The sequence below is a fragment of the Amblyraja radiata genome, chromosome 30 (assembly GCF_010909765.2).
Source record: "Amblyraja radiata isolate CabotCenter1 chromosome 30, sAmbRad1.1.pri, whole genome shotgun sequence".
Taxonomy (NCBI): domain Eukaryota; kingdom Metazoa; phylum Chordata; class Chondrichthyes; order Rajiformes; family Rajidae; genus Amblyraja; species Amblyraja radiata.
Genome location: NC_045985.1, coordinates 7573540 through 7597197, shown reverse-complemented (window position 1 = coordinate 7597197; position 23658 = coordinate 7573540). Strand labels below are relative to the sequence as shown.

Sequence of the window (23658 nt, the reverse complement as noted above, 5' to 3'; positions counted from 1 at the left end):
GGGAGCGGGAGACATGAGGGGCCAGAGGACCTGCCCCTGTTTCTTTGAGTGGAGGGTGAGATAGAGGGAGGGGTGGCTTGGACCATGGAAGGGAGCAGAGGTTGAATGATCGGGTGTCAGACAGATGGGTGGAGATTTGTGGTTGTAGGGTCGCTGAAAGAGGGGATTCACGGGTGGATTTGATCGATGTGTACAACTAAGAACACAGTGATCTCATTGTGAACCAATATATGAACTTCCCCGAGGGACTTGACAATGTTGCGCATGTAAGGCTGGTCCAGAATGTGAAGGCAGGTGGGATCCAAGGCGAGCTGGTGAAATGGATCCACAATTGTCTTGGTGGTTGAAGGTAGAAGGTAGTGGTAGAAGGATGAGTTTTCTGCTTGGAGGTCTGTGACTGGTGGAGTGTAGCAGAGATCGGTGCTGCAGCAGGGATATCAAATCAAGAGTGCAGGTTTATCTTGAGAGCAAGGAATTTTAAAATGTATCTGAGTAGTAAGTTTTCTTTACACTGAGAATGGTTGATATCTGGAACATGCTACAGAGGAGGCGGTGGTGAGATCTAATAATCATATTTGAGGCACTTATCTAGGTGAGGTGCAGAAGAATACCAATGTAATGTGGGCAAATCGATTAGTAAAGCTGGGAAATAGGTGGACACGGGCGTGATGGGCCGAAGGGCCTGACTCTGTAATGTACAAACCATGGCTCTCAGCCCCAAGAGCACTGAATGACTGAGTCACCACACCACTGGTGCAGGGAATTCCAAAGGTTCCCCTGTCTCTGCGTGCAGTAATGTTTCCTAATCTCTGTCCTACATGGTGCAGCCCACATTCTGAGAGGGTGCCCGTTCTCCAGACCCCTCAGACAGGGGAAACATTCTCGCTGCATCCAGCCCACTGAGCCCTGTAAGAACTTTGTGTTTCACTGAGATCTCCTCCAATACACCCAAACACTCGAGTACACAGGCCTAGTCTACTCTATTACACCCCGCACAGCAAACTCATTGTCCCAGGAACAAGTATTGTTAATCTTTGCAACATTTCCTCTGTGTCTGCCAATTTATTGGTACACAGGAGCATAGGAACACAAGAAAACAGGAGCAGGATTAGGATCCGTTCCTCAGGCTTGCCCCTCCATTCAATGTGATCATGGCTGATCTAAGCTGGCACCAATTCCTCTTCTGTGTGAGTTCCCTATAATCTTAAATATTCAATCTAAGTAATATTCTACACACCGCATGAGAGACCGCTCTGGAAGGTTGGATCTCATGTAATCCGGGGTGAACTAGCCGATGGAATACAACATTTACCTGAAGGTCGCAGAGAGCGTGTTGGTAGAGGGTTGTTTTTCAGACTGGAGACAGAGTCCACTGTTGTTCCTTATTTATATACACGATTGGGTGTGTATGTAGGTTGCACGGTTAGTCAGTTTGCAGATGGAACTAAAATTTGTGACACTGTGGAGAGTGAAGAAGGTTATCTGAGGGTAAATGGGGTCCCGGTGAACTGGGCCAATGGGCTCAGGAATGGCAGGTGGGATTTATTCATGTGGAGCTGAGGTGATGGACTTTGCTGAGACAAACCAGGGCAGGACATACACAGTAAACGGGGAACTTTATAGAACTGAGAGATCTCGGGCTGCAGGTACACAGTGCCATGGAAGATGCAACAGTGACAGACAGGGTGGTGAAGAATGTGTTTGTCACACAGGCCAGAATATTAAATGCAGGGTTTGACACAATGAGGGTGTTAGTAAACTGTAAAAGGGTGCAAGAAGATTTACAAGGATTCTATCGGGTCTGGAAGGTTTGTTTATTAGTAGAGCTTGCACAGGTGGGTAGGTAGCAGCTATATGGAACAAACTGCCAGATGAAGTGGTCGAGGAGGTACAATTACGATCTTTAAGAGACACTTTGGCAGGTGGGTGGACAGGAAAGACAGAAGGATATGGGCCTGACGCAGGCATGTGGGTGTAGCTTGGTTGGGCTACTTGGTCGGCATGGGCAAGTACAGTCAAAGGGCCTGTTTCTGTGCTGCATCCCTCTCTGACTGTGATGCTTCCCAGCATAGATGAATTTGACTGAGAACAATATTTCAATTTCCCTTCAATCTATTCATCACATCAACCTCTGCATCAAAGTATTACATAAAGACATCAAACAACAATAGAAAGGGATTAAGATTTACCTTGCTTGATGACATCAATTGTTTCTTTTAATACGGTGTTGAGCATAAAGGGATTATCAAATCTTTCGATCGGCAAGGCTCCATCTACGACCGACAGTGGTTTGGCTTCATCATGAACCCTGCAAATATTAAATGACTGGTTATAAATCGAGCATCATTATGTTTTTGAGCTGTTCTACAAAAACATACAGTGTTTCAGTCCGGAGAATGTCCTACCTCATCTTGCGACCAGCTTCCTCCTGCAAGAAATAAAACACAAATCACAATTAACTGAGATGAACTTTTCTCGTCACGACTTTGGGAATTTCACATGGATTGCTACAAACCTCTGATAATTCCCCTTTCCCAACTCTCATTGACAAGATTTCAGCAACTCATTCCCAAGGAGTTTGCAGGCAGTGCTGTGCTCCCATAGATTATGAGGGAAGCCATCTAGTTTGGAACAACAGCAGCACATTGCTGGGACAGAGGGAAGATTGACCCAGTTCTGAATCACTGGTAAATGTGGCATTTATTTCACAAATGTCACCCACCATTGTGTGAATGTGCATTTTCACCTCACCAAAACTGTAGTGTAACCCCTCACCTTCAAAAATGACAGGTTGTCTTTTAGATCCAGTAGTTCCTGTAACCTTTTGATTTCGTTCTCAATGGAATTTAAATTCCCTTGAATCTCTCCAAGATTTTGCTCCATTGTATTTAGAATCTTCTTCTCTTCCTCCCGGATATCTGCCAGTGAGCGCTGCTCTTTCTCAGTGAGAATCTGGTGCAGTTCAACATACTGGGATGTGATCTGTGACTGAAAGTTGTGTGACTGTTCCTGTGAAATGAAAGGTGAAGATCACTGATTGTGTTTCCTCACGGTATGGAGAGTATTATTTGGCAAAATTAATATCATAGAAACATAGTAACATTGAAAATATGTGCAGGAGTAGGCCATTCGGCACTTCGAGCCTGCACCACCATTCAATATGATCATGGCTGATCATCCAACTCAGTATCCTGTACCTGCCTTCTCTCCATACGCCCTGATCCCTTTAGCCACAAGGGCCACATCTAACTCCCTCTTAAATATAGCCGATGAACTGGCCTCAACTACCTTCTGTGACAGAGAATTCCAGAGATTCACCACTCTCTCTGTGAAAAATGTTTTCCTCATCTCAGTCCTAAAAGATTTCCCCCTTATCCTTAAACTGTGACCCCTAGTTCTGGACTTCCCCAACATCGGGAACAATCTCCCTTCAAGTAGCTGTCCAACCCCTTAAGAATTTTATAAGTTTCTATAAGATCCCCCCCTCAATCTTCTGAGTTCTAGAGAGTACAAACCGAGTCTATCCAGCCTTTCTTCATATGAAAGTGCTGACATCCCAGGAATCAGTCTGGTGAACCTTCTCTGTACTGCCTCAATGGCACGAATGTCCTTCCACAGATTAGGAGACCAAAACTGTATGCAATACTCCAGGCGTGGTCTCACCAGGACCCTGTACACCTGCAGTAGAACCTCCCTGCTACTATACTCAAATCCTTTTGCTATGAATGCTAACATACCATTCGCCTTTTTCACTGCCTGCCGCACCTGCATGCCTACTTTTAATGAATGGTGTACCATGACACCCAGGTCTCTTTGCATCTCCCCCCTTTCCCTATTGGCCACAATTCAGATAATAGTCTACTTTCCTGTTTTTGCCACCAAAGTGGATAACCTCACATTTATCCACATTATACAGCAACTGTCATGCATTTGCCCACTCACCCAGCCTATCCAAGTCATCTTGCAGCCTCCTAGCATCCTCCACACAGCTAACACTGCCCCCCAGCCTAGTGTCATCCGCAAATTTGGAGATGTTGCATTCAATTCCCTCGTCCAAATCATTAATATATATCGTAAATAGCTGGAGTTCCAGCACTGAGCCTTGCGGTACCCCATTAGTCACTGTCTGGCATTGTGAAAAGGAACCGTTTACTCCTACTCTTTGCTTCCTGTCTGCCAGCCAGTTCTCTATCCACATCAATACTGAACCCCCAATACCGTGTGCTTTAAGTTTGTATACAAATCTCGGTCTGGTCACAGAGTGCAGAAATAGGCCATTCCGCCCACCATGTCCTTACTGGCCACTGTACGGATCCTCACCAATCCCATTGACTTCCATTGAATAGTTAACTGATTATCTGGAGAATTCACTAGTTTGTCTAAATGCTTCTAAAATGTCATGAGAGTAATCCTATTATCCCACCATTCCCATTTCCCTCATCCAATTCCCTGCCGCCCATTCCCTTTCACGTCCCCTTTAATTCCCATTTATCCATCCACAACTCACTTTCCCAGGGATTATAACAGTCACCGATTGACCATTGAACCAGCGTGTATTGGGGACGTGGAAGGAAACCGACGCGGTCGCAGGGAGAAGGCGTGAAACACACGGGCATCACCCGCGGTCAGGATCGAACCCGCTCACCAGAACTAGGAGACAGCAGCACTACTTGTGTCACTGCGCTGTCCTATTATTGCACGCATCACAGGGATCAAATCTACACAAGATCAGGAAATCGAAACTTAGAAGCCTCACCAGAACTCCAGATATCTTCTGTTTCTGTTGCTGCCCCATTCGCTGGATCTCTGATTTCTTTTTTGTGAGAGACTGGATGGAAGATTTCGCCTGATCCTGGGATTGTGATTGAAAATCAGAGAATGACAGTGTTAGATTTTAAAGATGGAATTAAACAATGATGCGATCAAAATCGGTTTGCTTTTACCTTGTAGGTTTCAACAGCTTCTTTAACCAGCATGAAGCTGTGAGACTTGTGTTCCCGCCCAGCTGCACAAATCACACAGATCAGTTTCTTGTCAGTTTCACAAAACAGCTTCAGTTCTTCCTGATGTTCCTCGCACTGAAGTTTACTTTCCTTCTCTGTCCGATTCAGGCTCAGTGTTCGAAATTTGTCAGACAGTCTCGCCAAGGCCCGACTAACCCTGAGGGTGCGGTCTGTAAACACCTCTCTACATTCCGGGCAGGAGTTTCTCCCCTCCCTGTCCCAACTCTGTGTGATACAGGACCGGCAGAAGTTGTGCCCACACTCCAGTGATACCGGATCGGTGAAGAAATCCAGGCAGATGGGACAAACTACCTCCACGGTCCAACTCTCGACCTGATCTTTCGAAGCCATTTTAACATTTGATTTTAACCATCCATTTCCTGGTTTAAAACGCATTCCCATTCGCTGAAACTGCTGACACTGCGCACGCAGCCGTCTCGGGGAATGAATGTAATTCGGCTGCAAGTGTTCAGTGTGAAGTTGCAGAAACAAGGCCGAGGGGAGGCGGAGCTCAACCCCGTCAATCACAGCCCTGACCAAAAAGCCGATGTCATTTGTAATCAGCTTCGGGTAAATTTCATTCCCTTAAACTAAATACATCCGTGTTTCCTCTCGTGAATTGTTCATTAAATTAGGCTGCACAATAATATTCGTTCTATAGCAAACACTGTTATTTTATTTAACAGTCTCATGTGCAAACTTGAATTCAACTCAATGATTCAATTATACTCTATTGTCACATGTATCAAGGGACGGTGAAATTCTTTGTTTTTCCATGTAATCCGTTAAATACAGACCTCACCCAGGCAGTACAGAGAGAGTCGCCACGTTTCTAGCGCCGACAAAGTTGCGATAAGTTCAGTGAATTCAACGTTATTTTCCTCTCATGGATTATTTTTTTCCAATTTCATTCCCTGCTCCCATTTACATATCCTCAATAAGACCTGTACTGTCCTCGTCTGATCAACATCAACACCAATTCATTCACTCTGGTTCAGCGGACTCGTAATTCTTCTAAGTTTCAGACATGCCAAACTTCCTCGGTCTTCGGAGGAAGTAGAGGCGTTTAGATGGAAAGGAGGCCACATCGAGAGAACCGAGTGCCATAGACGAGGATGGAGGAGATGTAAGTGAATCTCTGCCTCCCATGAAAGGGCTGTTTGTGTTCCTGAATGGTGGTGAGGGTCGAGGTGTAGGGACAGAGAGGCGCCTCCTCTGGTGGGTTGTAGGGGAAAGCGCCTGGGGATGGGATGATGGGGTGAAAGATGAAGACCAGGGATTTCTACGCTTATTCAATCTGGAGGGGAGGGAGGTGAGATCTGATGTGCGGATAGTGGGTGGAGATACAAGTGAGGGCACCATCAATAGCAGTAGAGTTGAAGCCCTGTTTCCTGAAGAAAGAGGACACCTCCGATGTCTTGGAGTAGAAGACCTCTCGCTGCTCCCCCTCTGTGATCCTGAACCAGTCTGAAGAAAGGTCTCGACCTGAAACGTCACCCATTCCCTCCCTCCAGGGAGGCTGCCTGTCCCACTGAGTTACTCCAGCTTTTTGTAACCCAGTCTATCCTCGGTTTAAACCAGCACTGCATTTCCTTCCTACACACTTCTTCTAGAGCACTGATGTAGCGGGGACGGAGGAACTGAGAGAAGGGGATGGCATCCTCACAGGAGGCTGGGCGGGAGGAGGCACAGACTGGGTAGCTGTTGGAGTGAGTGCGTTTGTGGTCAATGTTCCGATGTCCAAGGAAAAATGGAGCCCACAAGAGAGTGGTGAGTATAGGAGCAGGGAGGTTCTACTGCAGTTGTGCAGGGTCTTGGTGAGACTACACCTGGAGTATTGCGTACAGTTTTGGTCTCCTAATCTGAGGAAATACATTCTTGCCATAGAGGGAGTACTTAGAAGGTTCACCAGACTGATTCCTTGGATGGCAGGACTTTCATATGAAGAAAGACTGGATAGACTCGGCTTGTAACTGAATCAAGGAATATGGGGAGATAGCAGGAAGAGGGTACTGCATTCAGATGATCAGCGAATTATATGGGCAGAATGGCCTACTCCTGCACATAATTTCTATGTTTCTACGTTTCTATGGTAACATTTTGGAGAGTGGATCCATTTGTCTGGGATGGAACAAGATTTTTATGAACTGGGCCAATGTGTGGATTAAAGGATGAATTATCTAACTCGGACAAATGTGATGCAAGTTGGAAAAACAGGCCAGGGCACATTATACACATTTAAACGTTACGCCCTGTGTTATTTTTAGCAGACTAGAGAGACATTGGAAAGCAGACACACAGCTCCATGACAATTGCACCGCGGATGGGCAGGGTGGTGACGAAAGCGTTTGGCACATTTGCTGGGTCCGTGAGGGTATGAAGTACAGGATTTAATACAACTGTACAGGCCAATAGTAAGATGCACACCTCCAGATTCAGGGACAGTTTCTTCCCAGCTGTTCTCAGGCAACGGAATCATCCTCCCACAACCAGAGAGCTGAACTACTATCTACCTCATTGGTAGATCTGCATCACACAACAGCCTGTCCGTCTTTTCATCTTTTTTATTATTATTTTCAGTGTGTTTCAAAATTGTGGGTTAATCTTCTCTGGTGTCTTTAATGTGGGGGGTGGGGGAGGGGTCGGGGAAAACTTATTTTCAATCTCTTACCTTGTCGGAAATGCGATTGTTTTCCGGATCATATCTCCGGTCGCTCTGCGGCCTAACATCATGGAGCTGGCGGCCTAGCTTATGATTATGATTATTATACCCTGTAATGGTTCGATTGTAATCATGCATTGTCTTTACGCTGACTGGAGTGCACGCAACAAAAGCTTTTCACTCTACCAGATTTTAAAACCAAGCTCTAAAGTCCATACAGTTTGGGGAAAGCACTTGGCATCAAATTCGAATAAACAAGTCTTATCTATTAGGTTATTGTGCATTTTACTGGTTGTGCAAATTATCCAAATTCAACAAAGGGGGGTTAATCTATTAATCTATTAATGTATTAATTCGTCATGTTTAGGGGGTCTTTACCCTCAAAGAAGATCCGCTCATAGCTGACACAAATGCTTCTTGATCAATTAAATTCTACCAGAAGTTCACGTCTCGCTCCTGCATTGAGGGTCTCTCCACTATTCCACCTCATGCATGCGCCGTATCTGCAGACTCTGTCCCAGTGAAATCTGGACACCAACAACGATGACCCAAGTATTATAAATGATTACATTAAACAAATCACATTCTTGTAGAACTTCAAAATAGCAGAATATGGTTAAAAAATATGCAGCACGTCGAGAATGTTAGCACAAATTTCATGCATGTTCAGTTCAGTTCAGTTCGCTGCAGTGCCGCTTTCAACTGATGCCGAGCTGTTTAAATGTTTAAGAAAGAACTGCAGATGCTGGAAAAATCGAAGGCAGACAAAAATGCTGGAGAAACTCAGCGGGTGAGCAGCATCTATGAAGCGAAGGAATAGGTAACGTTTCGGGTCGAGACCATTCTTCAGGCTGCCCCACCCGCTGAGTTTCTCCAGCATTTGTGTGTACCTCCGAGCTGTCTAAATGCTTGCGCGGCGCAGGGTCCCCACCCGTTGCTAAAAATCGATATTGCGGAAACGGACGATATGCCCGTGGGGATGGTGAATCTGGGGCAGAGAGAATGAACAGATTCCGATGCTGGAGGCCGGCATCGACATGGGAGCAGCGGCGGTGACTGAGACACAATCCGGCATGACGAGAGAAACGAACAGGAGAGACCGCAAGCGCTACCGGGTTGTCTAACTTGAGTAATACACTGTGCTGTTAATGTGTGTGTGTGTGCGCGCGCGTGCGTGTGTGTGTGTGTGTGTGCGTGCGTGCGTGTGTGTGTGTGTGAGTCTCTGTGTGTGTGTGTGTGTGATGTCTGTGTGTGAGTCTCCGTGTGTATGTCTGTCCGTGTCTGTGTGTGTGTGATCTATGTGTGTGTGTGCGTCTGTGTGTGAGTCTGTGTCTCTGATCTGTGTGTGTGTGTGTGTGTGTGTGTGGGGCCAGAGCGAGCGCGTGTGTGTGTGTTTGTGTGTGTGTGTGTGTGTGTGTGGTGCCAGAGCGAGCGCGCGTGTGTGTGTGTGTGTGTGTGTGTCTGTGTGTGTGTGTGTGTGTGTGTGTGTGTGTGTGTGTGTGTGTGTGTGTCTGTGTGTCTGTGTGTGTGTGTGTGTGTGTGTGTGCGCGCGCGTGTGTGTGTGTGTGTGTGTGTGTGTGTGTGTGTGTGTGTGTGTGTCTGTGTGTCTGTGTGTCTGTGTGTGTGTGTGCCTGTGTATTTTTTTTTTAAACCAGCATCTGCAGTTCTACTTATTGCTAGCAAATGGAATCAGCAGTGAGGCATCGAGGGCGAGATGGGCCGAAGGGCCTGTCCCTATTTCCCCCGTCTCTGGGGAAACACAGAGTGCTGGAGTAACTCAGCGGGTCAGGCAGCATTTGTGGAGAACATGGATAGGTGACGTTTCACAGAGTGCTGGAGTAACTCAGCGGGTTAGACAGTATCTCTGGAGAACGTGGAGAGGTGACGTTTCAGTTCGAGACCCTTCATCTTCTTACAAACCAGCATTTAAACTGGAGGTGGTCAAGGGAGGGCTTAAGCCAGAAAGGGTTATTGGGAAGAAAGAGCTACTTTAAATTTAGTTGCATCTGGTTGGGTAACTATAATTGGGTGGAGATTATTCCATGCTTTAATTGTGCGGGGGAAGAACGAATTGCTGTACACATCTGTCTTTGTAGCTGGGATCACAAATTGGATCGAATGCCCTCGGCTGCTCCTAATTGGTTTGGGTTTGGTGTAGGTCTTGTAGTCTATGTCGAGCTGACCATTTAACATTTTGTGAAAACAGGTCAAACGGTGAGCTTCACGTCTGTCTTGGAGAGGGTTCCTTCCACCCCAGAGAATTCAGGAGTTTGGTGACACTCGCTTCTCTCTCATAGGTGTTAGTAACAAATCGGGCTGCCTGTCTTTGGACACGTTCGATGGAAGAAATGTTTTTATTTGTGTATGGGTCCCATGCTGCAACTGCGTAGTCCTTTCTCTCCAGAGATGCTGCATGACCCGCTGAGTTACTCCAGCGCTATGTGAAGCGTCACCTGTTACTTGACCCGCTGAGTTACTCCAGCACTTTGTGATTTTTGCTCCAGAGTCCAGCGCCTGCAGTTCCTGGTGGCTTGGTTTCCTCGGTGGAGGGTGAGGGAAGCTTCTATGTTGGACTGAGAAGATCCAATATGACCCTCAGCGTATTCTCTCAGGCTCAGTCCGTGGAGCGACACCACCACCTGCAGGTCACGGCCGGTGCTGCAGGGGCCAGTGGGGACTCTCAGGCTCTGTCCGTGGAGCGACACCACCACCTGCAGGTTACGGCCGGTGCTGCAGGGGGGAGTGGGCTCTCTCAGGCGCTGTCCGTGGAGCGAAATCACCACCTGCAGGACACGGCCGGTGCACAGGGGACAGGATCTTGTGCAGTGTGGGCGGAGGTCTCTGTGGTTTCCCCGTTGACCCAGTCTGTGTTTGTCTCCCACAGACCCCGGTGCTGCCTCCCACCATTCCCGACCAGGAGCGGCTCTGGAAACTCGAACGTGACCGGCTACAGTTCAACGAAGGCAGGTTCACCGTGTGTTGGCTGCACCGGGGAGAGGTTGGGGGGGGGCTGGGAGAGGGATGGGACTGGGGGGGTCAAGGATGGGGGACGCGGGGCGGAAGGAGGGGGGGGGAGGGGAGAGGAGGGGGATGGAGAGAGGGGGATGGGGGTGGGGAGGGCAGAAGGGGGGGTGGGACGGGGAGGATGGGGGTGATGGAGAGGGCTGGGGAGAGGGGAGGGGAGGGGAGGGGGAGGGGAGACGGGGGGTGGGAGGGGGGGGGGGTGGTGAGAGGGAGTGGGGTGGTAGATGGCGATGGGATCAGAAGGGACGGGCAGAAAGCAGCCTCGAGATCTCGCGGCGAGTTAGAGTGTCTCCCCCTTCTCATTGTACCCTCCTACTTCCCCCCCCCCAATCCACTTTTTCTCTCTCCCCCACAGGTGTGCTGTACAACAGTTCTGTCGCAGGTGGACTTTGAGTTGCTGCGTGACTATGCGCGGGACCTGGGGGTGCTGGTGTGGGAGAATCCCCCCAAGCGGCTGATGGTGGTCACCCCCAACGGCCACCCCGACGTCAAACGCTTCTGGAAACGGCAGGAACACAACTGACCACCCGGGGTATCTCCCCCCATTCCCGCCCCCCCCCCCCTCTCCCCCATTCCTGCCCCCCCACCCCAAAGCCCAGACTAGAGTAACTCTCCCAGCTTTGTCTCCCCCTCCCGCACGTTCAGTCTGAAGAAGGGTCTCGAACCAAACCGTCACCTGTTCCTTTCACTTCAGAGACGCTCACAAGTTATAGTAGAATTAGGCCATTCGGCCCATCGAGTCCACTCCACCATTCAATCATGGCTGATCTCTGCCTCCTAATCCCATTTTCCTGCCTTTATCCCATAACCCTTGACACGCGTTAAGGTTACCTGACCCGCTGAGTTACTCCGGCACTCTGTGTCCTCTCCATGTTCCCCAGAGATGCTGCCTGACCCGCTGAGTTACTCCGGCACTCGATGTCATCTCCATGTTCCCCAGAGATGCTGCCTGAGCCGCTGAGTTACTCCGGCACTTTGTCTCCATCTCCCACCCATATTCCACAAAGATAGGCACAAAAAGCTGGAGTAACTCAGCGGGACGGGCAGCATCTCTGGAGAGAAGGAGTGGGTGACGTTTCGGGTCGAGACCCTTCTTCAGATTTGCCTCTCCAGCTGAGTTACTCCGGCACCCTGTGTCCTGTCCATGTTCCCCAGAGATGCTGCCTGGATCCTCCCCTACCCCCCACCCAGGTCACGGGGAGGATTGTTGGGGGTGGGTGGGGGTGTCCACTGGGTCCAGTCCCCAGCACCCCCTCCCCAAGTTGGGCTGGGCAGCGGGAACCGTCCCACCCTCCCGACCACGCGTGATCATGGGACCGGCGAAGTTTCACCATCGACAGAGGCGGCCGCTGTTTCTGTGTGTTTTTGCATTTTCTTAATAAAAGGTGGATGAAGAGAAGTCTGTCTCAGTGCACGTTGCCAACGCCAGCCCAGAGAGCAGAGAACACGTTGTAAAATAAAACTTCATTCACAGAAGTATTCACGTGTACACACCAGCGCCCAGCGTTCAACACATTCATATTATGCCGGAAGGAACCGCAGATGCTGGTTTAAACCGCAGATACACACACACAAAATGCTGGAGTAACTCAGTGGGACAGGCAGTATCGTTTAGTTTAGAGATACAGCACGGAAACAGGCCCTTCGGCCCACCGGATCCACACCGACCAGCGATCCCCGCACACTAACACCATCCTACACCCACTAGGGACAATTTGTACATTCACCAAGCCAATTAACCTACAAACCTGCACGTCTGTGGAGTGTGGGTGGAAACCGAAGATCTCGGAGAAAACCTACGCAGGCCAGGGGGAGAACGTGCAAACTCCGTACAGACAGCGCCCGTAGTCGGGATCGAACCCGGGTCTCCGGCGCTGCATTCGCTGTAAGGCAGCAACTCTACCGCTGCGCCACCGTGACCGATTTGTGGAATTCTCTGCCTCAGATGGCAGTGGAGGCCGATTCACTGGATACGTTCAAAAGAGTTAGATGGAGCCCTTAGTGCTGGTGGAATCAAGCGATATGGGGAGAAGGCAGGAACGGGGAACTGATTGTGGATGGCCTCCTCCTGCACCTATTGTCTATTTATCGATGTATCCCATCTTGTCCCCCTCCCCTAAACCTCTCCTCTTCCCCCTCCCCTCCTTTCTCACCTCTCTTGCCCCCCACCCCTCCTCCCCTCTCCGCTTTCCCACCCTCCTTCTTCGCCCCCACCCCTCAGCCATCCCCCTCACCCACCCCCACCCCCCTCACCAAGGAAAGGTTTCGAGGATAGACACAAAGTGCTGAGTAACTCAGCGGGTCAGGCAGCATCTCTGGAGAGAAGGAGTGGGTGCCGTTTCGGGTGCAGATCCTTCTTCAGACTGAGAGTCGGGGGGAGAGGGAAACGAGAGATATAGACGGTGATGTAGAGAGATATAGAACAATGAATGAAGGATACGCACAAATAGTTTGCATGATACGGTGTTGTGCAATGTGTTGTGAGAATTGAGTAACGGACGAGGTTACGCCAGGTGGCAGCCTGTTTGAACTTCCTCATTCGGGAGGAAGTGGATGTACTTGTGGATACAAAGTGCTGGAGTAACTCAACGCTTTGGGTGTCATTCTTGGGGGAAACCAGCTGAGTTACTCACTTTGCACTTTGCGAAATTGCTCGCAATTTGTTTAATTTGACGACACAGAGTGGAAACGAGCCCCTCGGTCCACCAAGTCTACGCCGACCAACAATTTCCGCACACTAACACCATCCTACACGCACTTCGCGTAACTCTAACAATCTCCCTCATATATACCAATTTCTAAAACACCTCTATCCATCTATCCGCTATAAATATTATGTCGGATCTTATTTGTAAATACATTTTAGTTTATATCTATATCAAAAGTAAGATCTTGACCACTTCCGATGTTATTCCGCCCTTCTATCTCCACCTATCCCCAAAATCGCCTTTACGCCGCTGTTGAATTCCGCACCAACACCGCTTGTGTCGCGTTGTTACTCGGGGGGGGGGGGGGAGTTTCGGACCCGGGGGAGCCCGGAGCTCAGGATCCGCCGCCCACCCGCGGCTGCTGCTGAACCCGCGGGAAGGGAGATTGTTTCAATCTTTATATTTTCACTAAAGTAATTTCTGTTCCGTTGCCGGACGCGGTTAACGCGTTAAAATGAACGGATCGACAGACAAACAGACAGCTCTGATTTCAGTTGCTGATTATTTCACTCTTCCCACATTTACATTATTTTACACACCCGGAGTGGAACCGGAGCAGATTCTCAGCCAGTTTCTATCCCAAGGCCCGAAGAAAGGATAAATTTTCTCCGTGAATTTATTCCCAGTGAAGGTGTAGAGATGGGACTTGATGTCCGCGTCGTAAAATGAAACTGTCCCGGACTCGTAACTGAGATAAACTCCCACCCTCCCGGGGATGAGACGGGCGGGGAGAGGGGATGGAGGGGAGGTGAATGCATCAAACCCGTCACCCCGCCCCCGCCTGATGCTCCAGACTCCAGTCTCCGGGGTCATGTCGACCGGTTTCTTCCTCTCCACAGACTCTGCGGCGACTCCCAGACACCAGCGCCCATTCCTCGCCACCTCTACCTCCCAGTAATGTCTCCCCGATGTGAATCCCTCCGATCCCAGCACACACTCCCAGCCTGTAAACCTCTTCCCGCTGTCAGGGAGACTACTCCCGGTCCGGGTACATCTCACCCTCTTCCGATCCTCAGACACCTCGAGCCGCGGATACGCTGTTTACACATCCAGGGTGACGGAGACTGGGGGGAGAAGCAGAGAATCAGAGAGTCCCCGGGGGTCGGGGGGAGAATCGGGCAGCGCGGCCCCGGGACCGGGGGAGAAGCCGCTCGGCCTCAGGCACAGGTGGGCGGACAACTGAAACCTTGCCCGGGGTTTCACCCACAACAACATCCGGTGGACAACATACATCTTTCCCAGAGTCTTTATCCAGGGAAGGAGAGGGGAATTTCGTGAGGTGGGGGAGGGTGGACGGGGAGGACGAGTGCGAAGAGTGAGGAGAATTGTGAGATTGCAGTGGGGATGGAGAAATGAAGCGGGCTATTCAGATATGGAGGCAGATTGGAGCAAGAGGAAATTCAGGTGAGCGGTAGTTTGAGGTTGTTAAATAGGAGGTAGAGGTGTGGGGTGGAGTCACCATGATCATAGTGAATGGGAGGGGGAGACATGAGGGGCCAGAAGACCTGCCCCTGTTGCTTTGAGTGGAGGGTTAGGGGGGGGGGAGGGGTGGCTTGGACCATGGAAGGAAGCAGAGGTTGAATGATCGGGTGTTGGACAGAATGGGTGGGGACTTATGGTTGTAGGGTCGCTGAAAGAGAGGGGATTCACGGGTGGATTTGATGGGTGTGTACAAGACCACATTGATCTCATTGTGAAACAATTTATGAAATTCACTGAGGGGGCATGACAATGTTGCGCATGTAAGGCTGGTCCAGAAAGTGAAGGCAGGTGGGATCCAAGGCGAGCTGGTGAAATGGATCCACAATTGGCTTGGTGGTTGGAGGTAGAAGGTAGCGGTAGAAGGATGAGTTTTCTGCTTGGAGGTCAGTGACTGGTGGAGTGCAGCAGAGATCGGTGCTGCAGCAGGGATATCAAATCAAGAGTGCAGGTTTATCTAGAGAGCAAGGAATTTTAAAGTGGTTCTGAGTAGTAAGTTTTCTTTACACTGAGAGTGGTTGATATCTGGAACATGCTACAGAGGAGGCGGTGGTGAGATATAATCATTATATTTGAGGCACTTATCTAGGTGAGGTGCAGAAGAATACCAATGTAATGTGGGCAAATTGATTAGTAAAGCTGGGAAATAGGTGAACATGGACGTGATGGGCCGAAGGGCCTGATTTTGTAATGTACAACCATGGCTCTCAGCTCCAAGAGCACTGAATAACTGAATCACCACAGCCACCTGTGCAGGGAATTCCAAAGGTTCTCCAGTCTCTGCGTGCAGTAATGTCTCCTTATCTCTGTCCTACATGGTGCAGCCCACATTCTGAGAGGGTGCCCGTTTTCCAGACCCCACAGACAGGGGAAACATCCTCCCTGCATCCAGCCCACTGAGCCCTGTAAGAACTTTGTGTTTCACTGAGGTCTCCTCCAATACACCCAAACACTCGAGTACACATGCCTAGTCTACTCAATCTCACCCCGCACAGCAAAATCATTGTCCCAGGAACAAGTATTGTTAATCTTTGCAACATTACCTTGGTGTCAAGTCTGTCTATTTATCGGTATACAGGAGCATAGGAACACAAGAAAACAGAAGCAGGATTAGGATCCGCTCCTCAGGCTTGCCCCTCCGTTCAATATGATCATGGCTGATCTAAGCTGGCACCAATTCCTCTTCTGTGTGAGTTCCCCATAATCTTAAATATTCGATCAATCAAATATTTATTTGTAGCCAAGTTGCACATATCCAATAACTCAGCCTTTTACCACCACCTTGGGCACAACATTCCAGATATTCACTGCCCTCTGAGAGATGCAACTTCTACACACCGCATGAGAGGCCGCTCAGTAAGGTTGGATCTCATGGAATCCGGGGTGAACTAGCCGATGGAATACAACATTTACCTGAAGGTCGCAGACAGAGGATGTTGGTAGAGGATTGTTTTTCAGACTGGAGACAGAGTCCACTGTTGTTCCTTATTTATATACACGATTGGGTGTGTATGTAGGTTGCACGGTTAGTCAGTTTGCAGATGTAACTAAAATTGGTGACATTGTGGAGAGTGAAGAAGGTTATCTGAGAGTAAATGGGATCCCTGTGAACTGGGCCAATGGGCTCAGGAACGGCAGGTGGGATTTATTCATGTGAAGGTGTGGTGATGCACTTTGCTGAGACAAACCAGGGCAGGACATACACAGTATAGGGGGAACTTTATAGAACTGAGAGATCTCGGGCTGCAGGTACACAGTGCCATGGAAGATGCAACAGGGACAGGCAGGGTGGTGAAGAATGTGTTTGTCACTCATGCTTTCATAGGTCAGGATATTAAATACAGCGTTTGACACAATACTGTTATTAGCAAATTAGAGAGGGTGCAAAATGATTTACAATAATTTCCTCAGGTCTGAAGGGCTGGGTTATAATGAGACGTTGGACAGACAGGGACATTTGTCTTTGGAGCCCATCCGGCTGTTTTTATAGATGTTTTCACAGATAGGGTGAATAGCCTAGTATTTTACCCAAGGTAGGAGAGGCTAAACCCAGAGTGCATCAGTTTAAGGTGAGAGTGGAAACAGTAAAAAGGAGCAGCTTTTTCAGTCAATGCGTAGTGTAGCTGGGGTCCCAGTTAGTTTCAGTCAATGCGTAGTTAGACCAGTTAGTCTAACATCGGTAGTGGGGAAACTGCTAGAGTCAGTTATTAAAGATGGGATAGCAGCACATTTGGAAAGTGGTGAAATCATTGGACAAAGTCAGCATGGATTTACAAAAGGTAAATCATGTCTGACGAATCTTATAGAATTTTTCGAGGATGTAACTAGTAGCGTGGATAGGGGAGAACCAGTGGATGTGGTGTATCTGGACTTCCAGAAGGCTTTCGACAAGGTCCCACATAAGAGATTAGTTTACAAACTTAAAGCACACGGCATTGGGGGTTCAGTATTGGTGTGGATAGAGAACTGGCTGGCAAACAGGAAGCAAAGAGTAGGAGTAAACGGGTCCTTTTCACAATGGCAGGCAGTGACTAATGGGGTACCGCAAGGCTCAGTGCTGGGACCCCAGCTATTTACAATATATATTAATGATCTGGATGTGGGAATTGAAGGCAATATCTCCAAGTTTGCGGATGATACTAAGCTGGGGGGCAGTGTTAGCTGTGAGGAGGATGCTAGGAGACTGCAAGGTGACTTGGATAGGCTGGGTGAGTGGGCAAATGTTTGGCAGATGCAGTATAATGTGGATAAATGTGAGGTTCTCCATTTTGGTGGCAAAAACAGGAAAGCAGACTATTATCTAAATGGTGGCCGACTAGGAAAAGGGGAGATGCTGCGAGACCTGGGTGTCATGGTACACCAGTCATTGAAAGTGGGCATGCAGGTGCAGCAGGCAGTGAAGAAAGCGAATGGTATGTTAGCTTTCATAGCAAAAGGATTTGAGTATAGGAGCAGGGAGGTTCTACTGCAGTTGTACAGGGTCTTGGTGAGACCACACCTGGAGTATTGCGTACAGTTTTGGTCTCCAAATCTGAGGAAGGACATTATTGCCATAGAGGGAGTGCAGAGAAGGTTCACCAGACTGATTCCTGGGATGTCAGGACTGTCTTATGAAGAAAGACTGGATAGACTTGGTTTATACTCTCTAGAATTTAGGAGATTGAGAGAGGATCTTATAGAAACTTACAACATTCTTAAGGGGTTGGACAGGCTAGATGCAGGAAGATTGCTCCCGATGTTGGGGAAGTCCAGGACAAGGGGTCACAGCTTAAGGATAAGGGGGAAATCCTTTAAAACCGAGATGAGAAGAACTTTTTTCACACAGAGAGTGGTGAATCTCTGGAACTCCCTGCCACAGAGGGTAGTCGAGGCCAGTTCATTGGCTATATTTAAGAGGGAGTTAGATGTGGCCCTTGTGGCTAAGGGGATCAGAGGGTATGGAGAGAAGGCAGGTACGGGATACTGAGTTGGATGATCAGCCATGATCATATTGAATGGCGGTGCAGGCTCGAAGGGCCGAATGGCCTACTCCTGCACCTAATTTCTATGTTTCTATGTTTCTATGTATGTATGGAACAAATTGACAGAGGAAGTGGACAAGGCAGCGACAATTACGACATTTTACAGACAGTTGGTTAGAGACATGAATAAGAAAGACTTGGAAGAATATGTGTCAGACTCAGGCAAGTGGGACTAGCTTGGTTGGGTAACTTGGTTGGCATAGTCATGTTGGGTTAAAGGGCCTGTTTCTGGGCGACATCTCACTCTGATTCTGTGATGCTTTTCTGCAGCGGTGTTTGGTGGAAAATCAAATCTTCAATTTCCCTTCAGTCCAAAATACCATTAATGTTTGCATCTACACATTAACTTAAAGATTCCAGAAACAAAAACAATGCAAAGGGAAGAAGCTTTACCTTGCTTGATGCCATCAGGTGTTTCTGCCAATACCGTGTTGTACAAAAAAGGATGATCAAATTTTTCAATCGGCAAGTTAACATCTACCACCGACAGTGGTTTGGCTTCATCACGAACCCTGCAAATATTTAACAGCGGGATATCATCTGATCATTAGAAATATATTCAGCAAAACCTTACAATGCTGCCATCAAGACAATTTCCTACCTTTGCTTGCGACCAGCTTCCTCCTGAAATAAATAAAACACAAATCTCAATTGACTGAGGGACCAAATTTCTACAACCCTCTGATAATTCCCATTTTCCAACTCTTATTGCCGTTGCCATGCAGAGATAAAGCGGATATTGCCGCAGAGATGTAGAACGATGGGGGAAAGCACAAGGAATGTTCATGAGAATGACGCCATAACTGAGAGGATGGAACTCAATGCAAAGATCGACACAAAAAGCTGGAGTAACTCAGCGGGACAGGCAGCATCACTGGAGAGAAGGAATGGGTGACGTTTCGGGTCAAGACCCTTCTTCAGACTTCGGGTCCCAACCTGAAACGTCACCCATTCCTTCTCTCCAGAGATGCTGCCTGTCCCGCTGAGTTGCTCCAGCTTTTTGTGTCTATCTTTGGTTTAAACCAGCATCTGCAGTTCCCTCTTGCACAGAACTCAATGCAAAGACTGGGCAGGTCATGGGATTTTATCTGGAGAACATGTCAGGAATGATGAGATAGAATTTAAAATTATCAGTGGATTTTAATGGGTGGGGGTGAAATAATATCTCTACTTGTGGGGAGACCAAAAATCAAAGCTGGAATGTAACGGTATTCAACAAGTACTGAAAAGAATGCAGTGTTGGGAACATGGACCTCACTTGCATTGGAGGGACTGAAACCAACAGCAGAGATACATTTAAGTGCAAGCGGGATAAACACATTAGGGCTCCTGGAATTTGGGGTATTGTTACCGGGTGTGGGGAGTAGATGGGAGGGATGATGAGTGGAGCAGAAAACTTGACTGGCTAGGATGGGCCAAATGGCCTGTCTATGATGTAGAATGTGATGTCATTCTATGGTGAAACAAGATGGACAAAACAAACAGAGCAAATTCTCCCAAGGTGACCACCCACTGCTGATGGGAACCGGATATAGATGATCAATCTGATGTGTGCGCCACGTTCTAGATTTCAATGTTAATCCCCACAATGTGGTCATGGCTGATCTAGACCAGGACTCAACTCCTCCTCTTTGTCACATTCCCTTCAATTACAATCCCCCGAATGTTTAAAATGTATCTTCCTCTGGTTTAAATACGTCTCACAGGTTAAACCTCTCAGAGTCTCTTGGTTGGAGAATCCCAGAGATTTACTGCCCTCTGTCCATTCGTGGTCCTTGGGATCAGATATAGGATCACCTGTCTTTGTTCTGAACGCTAAAGAATACAAACACCTCTCTACATTCCCGCCAGATAGTCCTGAGATCCCATAGATTCAGCGGGAGGCCAATTAGTTTGAGAACAACAAAAGCTGGAACTGATGAAACATTTACTCAGTTCTCAATTACTGGTAAATGCAGCATTTATTTCTGAAATGTCACCCACCATTTTGGGACTGTGCACTTTCACTTCACCAAACTGTAGTGTAACCCCTCACCTTCAGAAACTCCGCACTGCCTTTCTGATCCATCTGATGCTGCAACTTTAAGAGTTCCCCCTGAATGGAACTTAAATTCTCCTGAATATTTCCAAGATTTGTCTCCATTGTATTTAGAATCTTCTTCTCTTCCTCCCGGATATCTGCCAGTGTGCGCTGCTCTTTCTCAGTGAGAATCTGGTGCAGTTCAGCATACTGGGATGTGATCTTGGACTGATGGTTGAGTGACTGTTCCTGTGAAATAAAAGGTGAAGATCAATATATAATGTCACTGGTTGTGTTTCCTCACGACTTTAACGGTGACATTTGGCCTGTGCATTTTTCATTTGCTTTGGCAATTCAATAGTTTGTGTAATGTAGACAAAAATGCTGGAGGAACTCAGCGGGTGAGGCAGCATCTATTGAGAAAAGGAATAGGCGACGTTTCGGGTCGAGACCCCTCTTCAGACTTCAGAAACATTTAGATAGTTTGTCTAAAAGCTTCTGAAATGTCGTGAGGGTAATGTTATAACCCATCAATCCTCTACCCCAATACAATTCCATGCTGCCTATTCCTTTTCACATGCCCATTAATTCCCATTCATCCGTCCACCACCCACTTTCCCAGGGATTATAACAGTCACCGATTGACCATTGAACCAGCGTGTATTGGGGACGTAGAAGGAATCCGACGCGGTCACAGGGAGAAGGCGTGAACCACACGGGCAGCACCCGAGGTCAGGATCGAACCCGCTCACCAGAACTAGGAGACAGCAGCACTACTTGTGTCACTGCGCTGCCCTATTATTACACGCGTCACAGCGATCAAATCTACACAAGATCAGGAAATCGAAACTTAAAAGCCTCACCAGAACTCCAGAAATCTTCTGTTTCTGTTGCTGCTCCATTTGCTGGATCTCTGATTCCTTTTTTGTGAGAGACTGGAAGGAATCTTTAACCTGATCCTGGGATTTTGTTTTAAAATCAGAGAATAAAAGTGTTAGACAATAAAAACAGGAATTAAACAATGATGCGATCAACATCGATTTGCTTTTACCTTGTAGAATTCAGCAGCTTCTGCTATCAGCGTGAAGTTGTGAGACTTGTGTTCCTGCCCGGCTGCACAAATCACACAGATCAGCTTCTTGTCAGTTTCACAAAACAGCTTCAGTTCTTCCTGATGTTCCTCGCACTGAAGTTTACTCGCCTTCTCTGTCCGAACCAGGCTCAGAGTTCGAGCTTTCTCAGACAGTCTCGCCAAGGCCCGACTCACCCTGAGGGTGCGGTCTGTAAATTCCTCTCTACATTCCGGGCAGCAGTTTCTCCCCTCCCTGTCCCAACTCTGTGTGATACAGGAGCGGCAGAAGTTGTGCCCGCACTCCAGTGACACCGGATCGGTGAAGAAATCCAGGCAGATGGGACAAATTATCTCCGCGGTTAGACTCTCGACCTGCTCTTTCGAAGCCATTTTAACATTTGAATTTAACCATCCACTTCCTGGTTTAAAACGCATTCCCATTCGCTGAAACTGCTGACACTGCGCACGCAGCCGTCTCGGGGATTGGATGTAATTCGGCTGCAAGTGTTCAGTGTGAAGATGCAGAAACATGGAACTGCAGATGCTGCTTCACAACAAAAAAGCACAAAGTAGTGGATTAACTCAGCCGGTCAAGTAGCACCTCTGGAGAACATGGACAGGTGATGTTTCGGGTCTGGACCCTTCTTCCGACTGATTGTAGGGGCGGTGGGTGGGAGATGGAAGAACGATGGAAGGAAGGGGGCAGGACAAAGCCTGGCTGGTAATAGGTTGACACAGTTGAGGGGGAGAGGGGGGAGTTGATCGGCAGACGGTTGGACAAAGTCCAGAGATGAAAGGCAGAAAGTGTGTGACAAAATGATCGAGGACTTGCGAATTGTGTCCTGATCTTCAAACACTCTTCTCCTCAGACGGTCAAAGGTTGTGCAGGTGCACTGAAGGCGCTGGTGAATTTCACCATCAATGTCTGCCTTCCTCTGGGAAGAGGAGCGCCGGCCACAGGACCCGAGGGCCACCATCGTTACGACCATTTTAAAGGATGGAGGCAAATCCACCCGCGGAAACTATGGAGGGTTCTTCTCCCGCTCTCTACCACAGGGAGGGGTCAGTTACACGTTAAACTGTCCTGAATATAGATGACAGCGGAGAGTAGCGCTTGGGACAATATAAGGCAGGATAAAGAGCTGGGAAAACTGCAGAGTAGATTCACGAAGTTGGTGCCAGGATTTGAGGGCCAGAGCGAAAGGGAGAGGTTGTGCAGGGAAGGATTTATTAATTGGAGCGCCGGAGGCTGAAGTGCATGGGATTAAGAGGTGAATGGATAGGGTGAATGCACAGTCTTTTACCCGGAGTAGTGGAATCGAGAACTAGAGGACACAGGTTTGTGGTGAGAGGTGCAAGATTTAATCGGAACCTGAGGAACAATATTTTCACACAGAAGGTCGTGGGTGTAGATCAGTGCATGCTCCTTCAACATAGTGACCTCACCACTACTAACCACTCCCCATTGTCTCTTGTATAATTGTAGCTTCCCCACCTCCAGCTCACTCTCTAGCTCCAGTGATGACCACGGACAGCTAGGGCATAGTGTGTGTAGTGCCTATAATAAAGTTATGTAGTAAAATACTTTGTGTGTCAAGCAAGGCCTTTTACATGGTGTCAGCGCGGTAGACTTGCGTCTCCTGTTCATCGGCTTTATTTTATTATTTGTTTATCCTAGTTGTGTCCCCACCTCAACATTTTTACTATGTCCAACTCGTGTCGTCGTCCCGACACGCTCGTTTTTGACGCGGACTGCGTGCACCGCTGGACTGTCTTCCAGCGCGACTACGAACACTATATCGCGATCGCTCATCCTGGTGCCATTCCTGCGGTACAGGCTCACCTACTACTCAACCTGGCTGGTCCGGAGGCAATGGAACATTATGCCTCGTTCGAGTTCGCCCCTCCGGAAGACCGCAACGACCCGGTATGTCTCATAGCCAAATTCACTGCCCTGTGCGATATACCCACCAATAACATTATTGAGCGTTTTAAGTTATTCCAAAGGCGTCAGACTCCCGGTGAGCACATTGACGCTTTCATTGCCTCTTTGCGACATATGGCTCGGCGGTGCCGCCTTGAAGCGATTACACCGGACGAAATGATCAGGGACGTCCTGGTCAACGGTCTCCTAAACTCTAAGCTGCGTGACGAGCTCCTGATGAAGCC

At 48.3% G+C, this 23658-nt stretch overlaps 1 protein-coding gene across 4 annotated transcripts in view; it reads right to left on the bottom strand.

The window, feature by feature from the left end:
* Positions 1-21913, bottom strand: part of LOC116990107 (zinc-binding protein A33-like) — a 37492-nt gene extending 15579 nt beyond the window's left edge. The window contains exons 1-6 of one of the 4 annotated variants that reach the window (XM_033047639.1): positions 21469-21905; positions 21281-21376; positions 20433-20666; positions 18999-19021; positions 18791-18909; positions 14424-14461 (exon numbers count right to left, since the gene is read on the bottom strand). In XM_033047639.1, coding sequence (XP_032903530.1) covers positions 14439-14461; positions 18791-18909; positions 18999-19021; positions 20433-20666; positions 21281-21376; positions 21469-21879 — 906 coding nt within the window. In that variant the 5' untranslated portion in view covers positions 21880-21905 and the 3' untranslated portion in view covers positions 14424-14438. Of the gene's footprint in view, positions 1-2189; positions 2309-2405; positions 2429-2775; positions 3010-14423; positions 14462-18790; positions 18910-18998; positions 19022-20432; positions 20667-21280; positions 21377-21468 lie in introns of those variants that run through there. The other 3 variants (XM_033047637.1, XM_033047638.1, XM_033047636.1) reach the window with 3 other exon arrangements.
* Positions 21914-23658: the final 1745 nt, after the last annotated feature.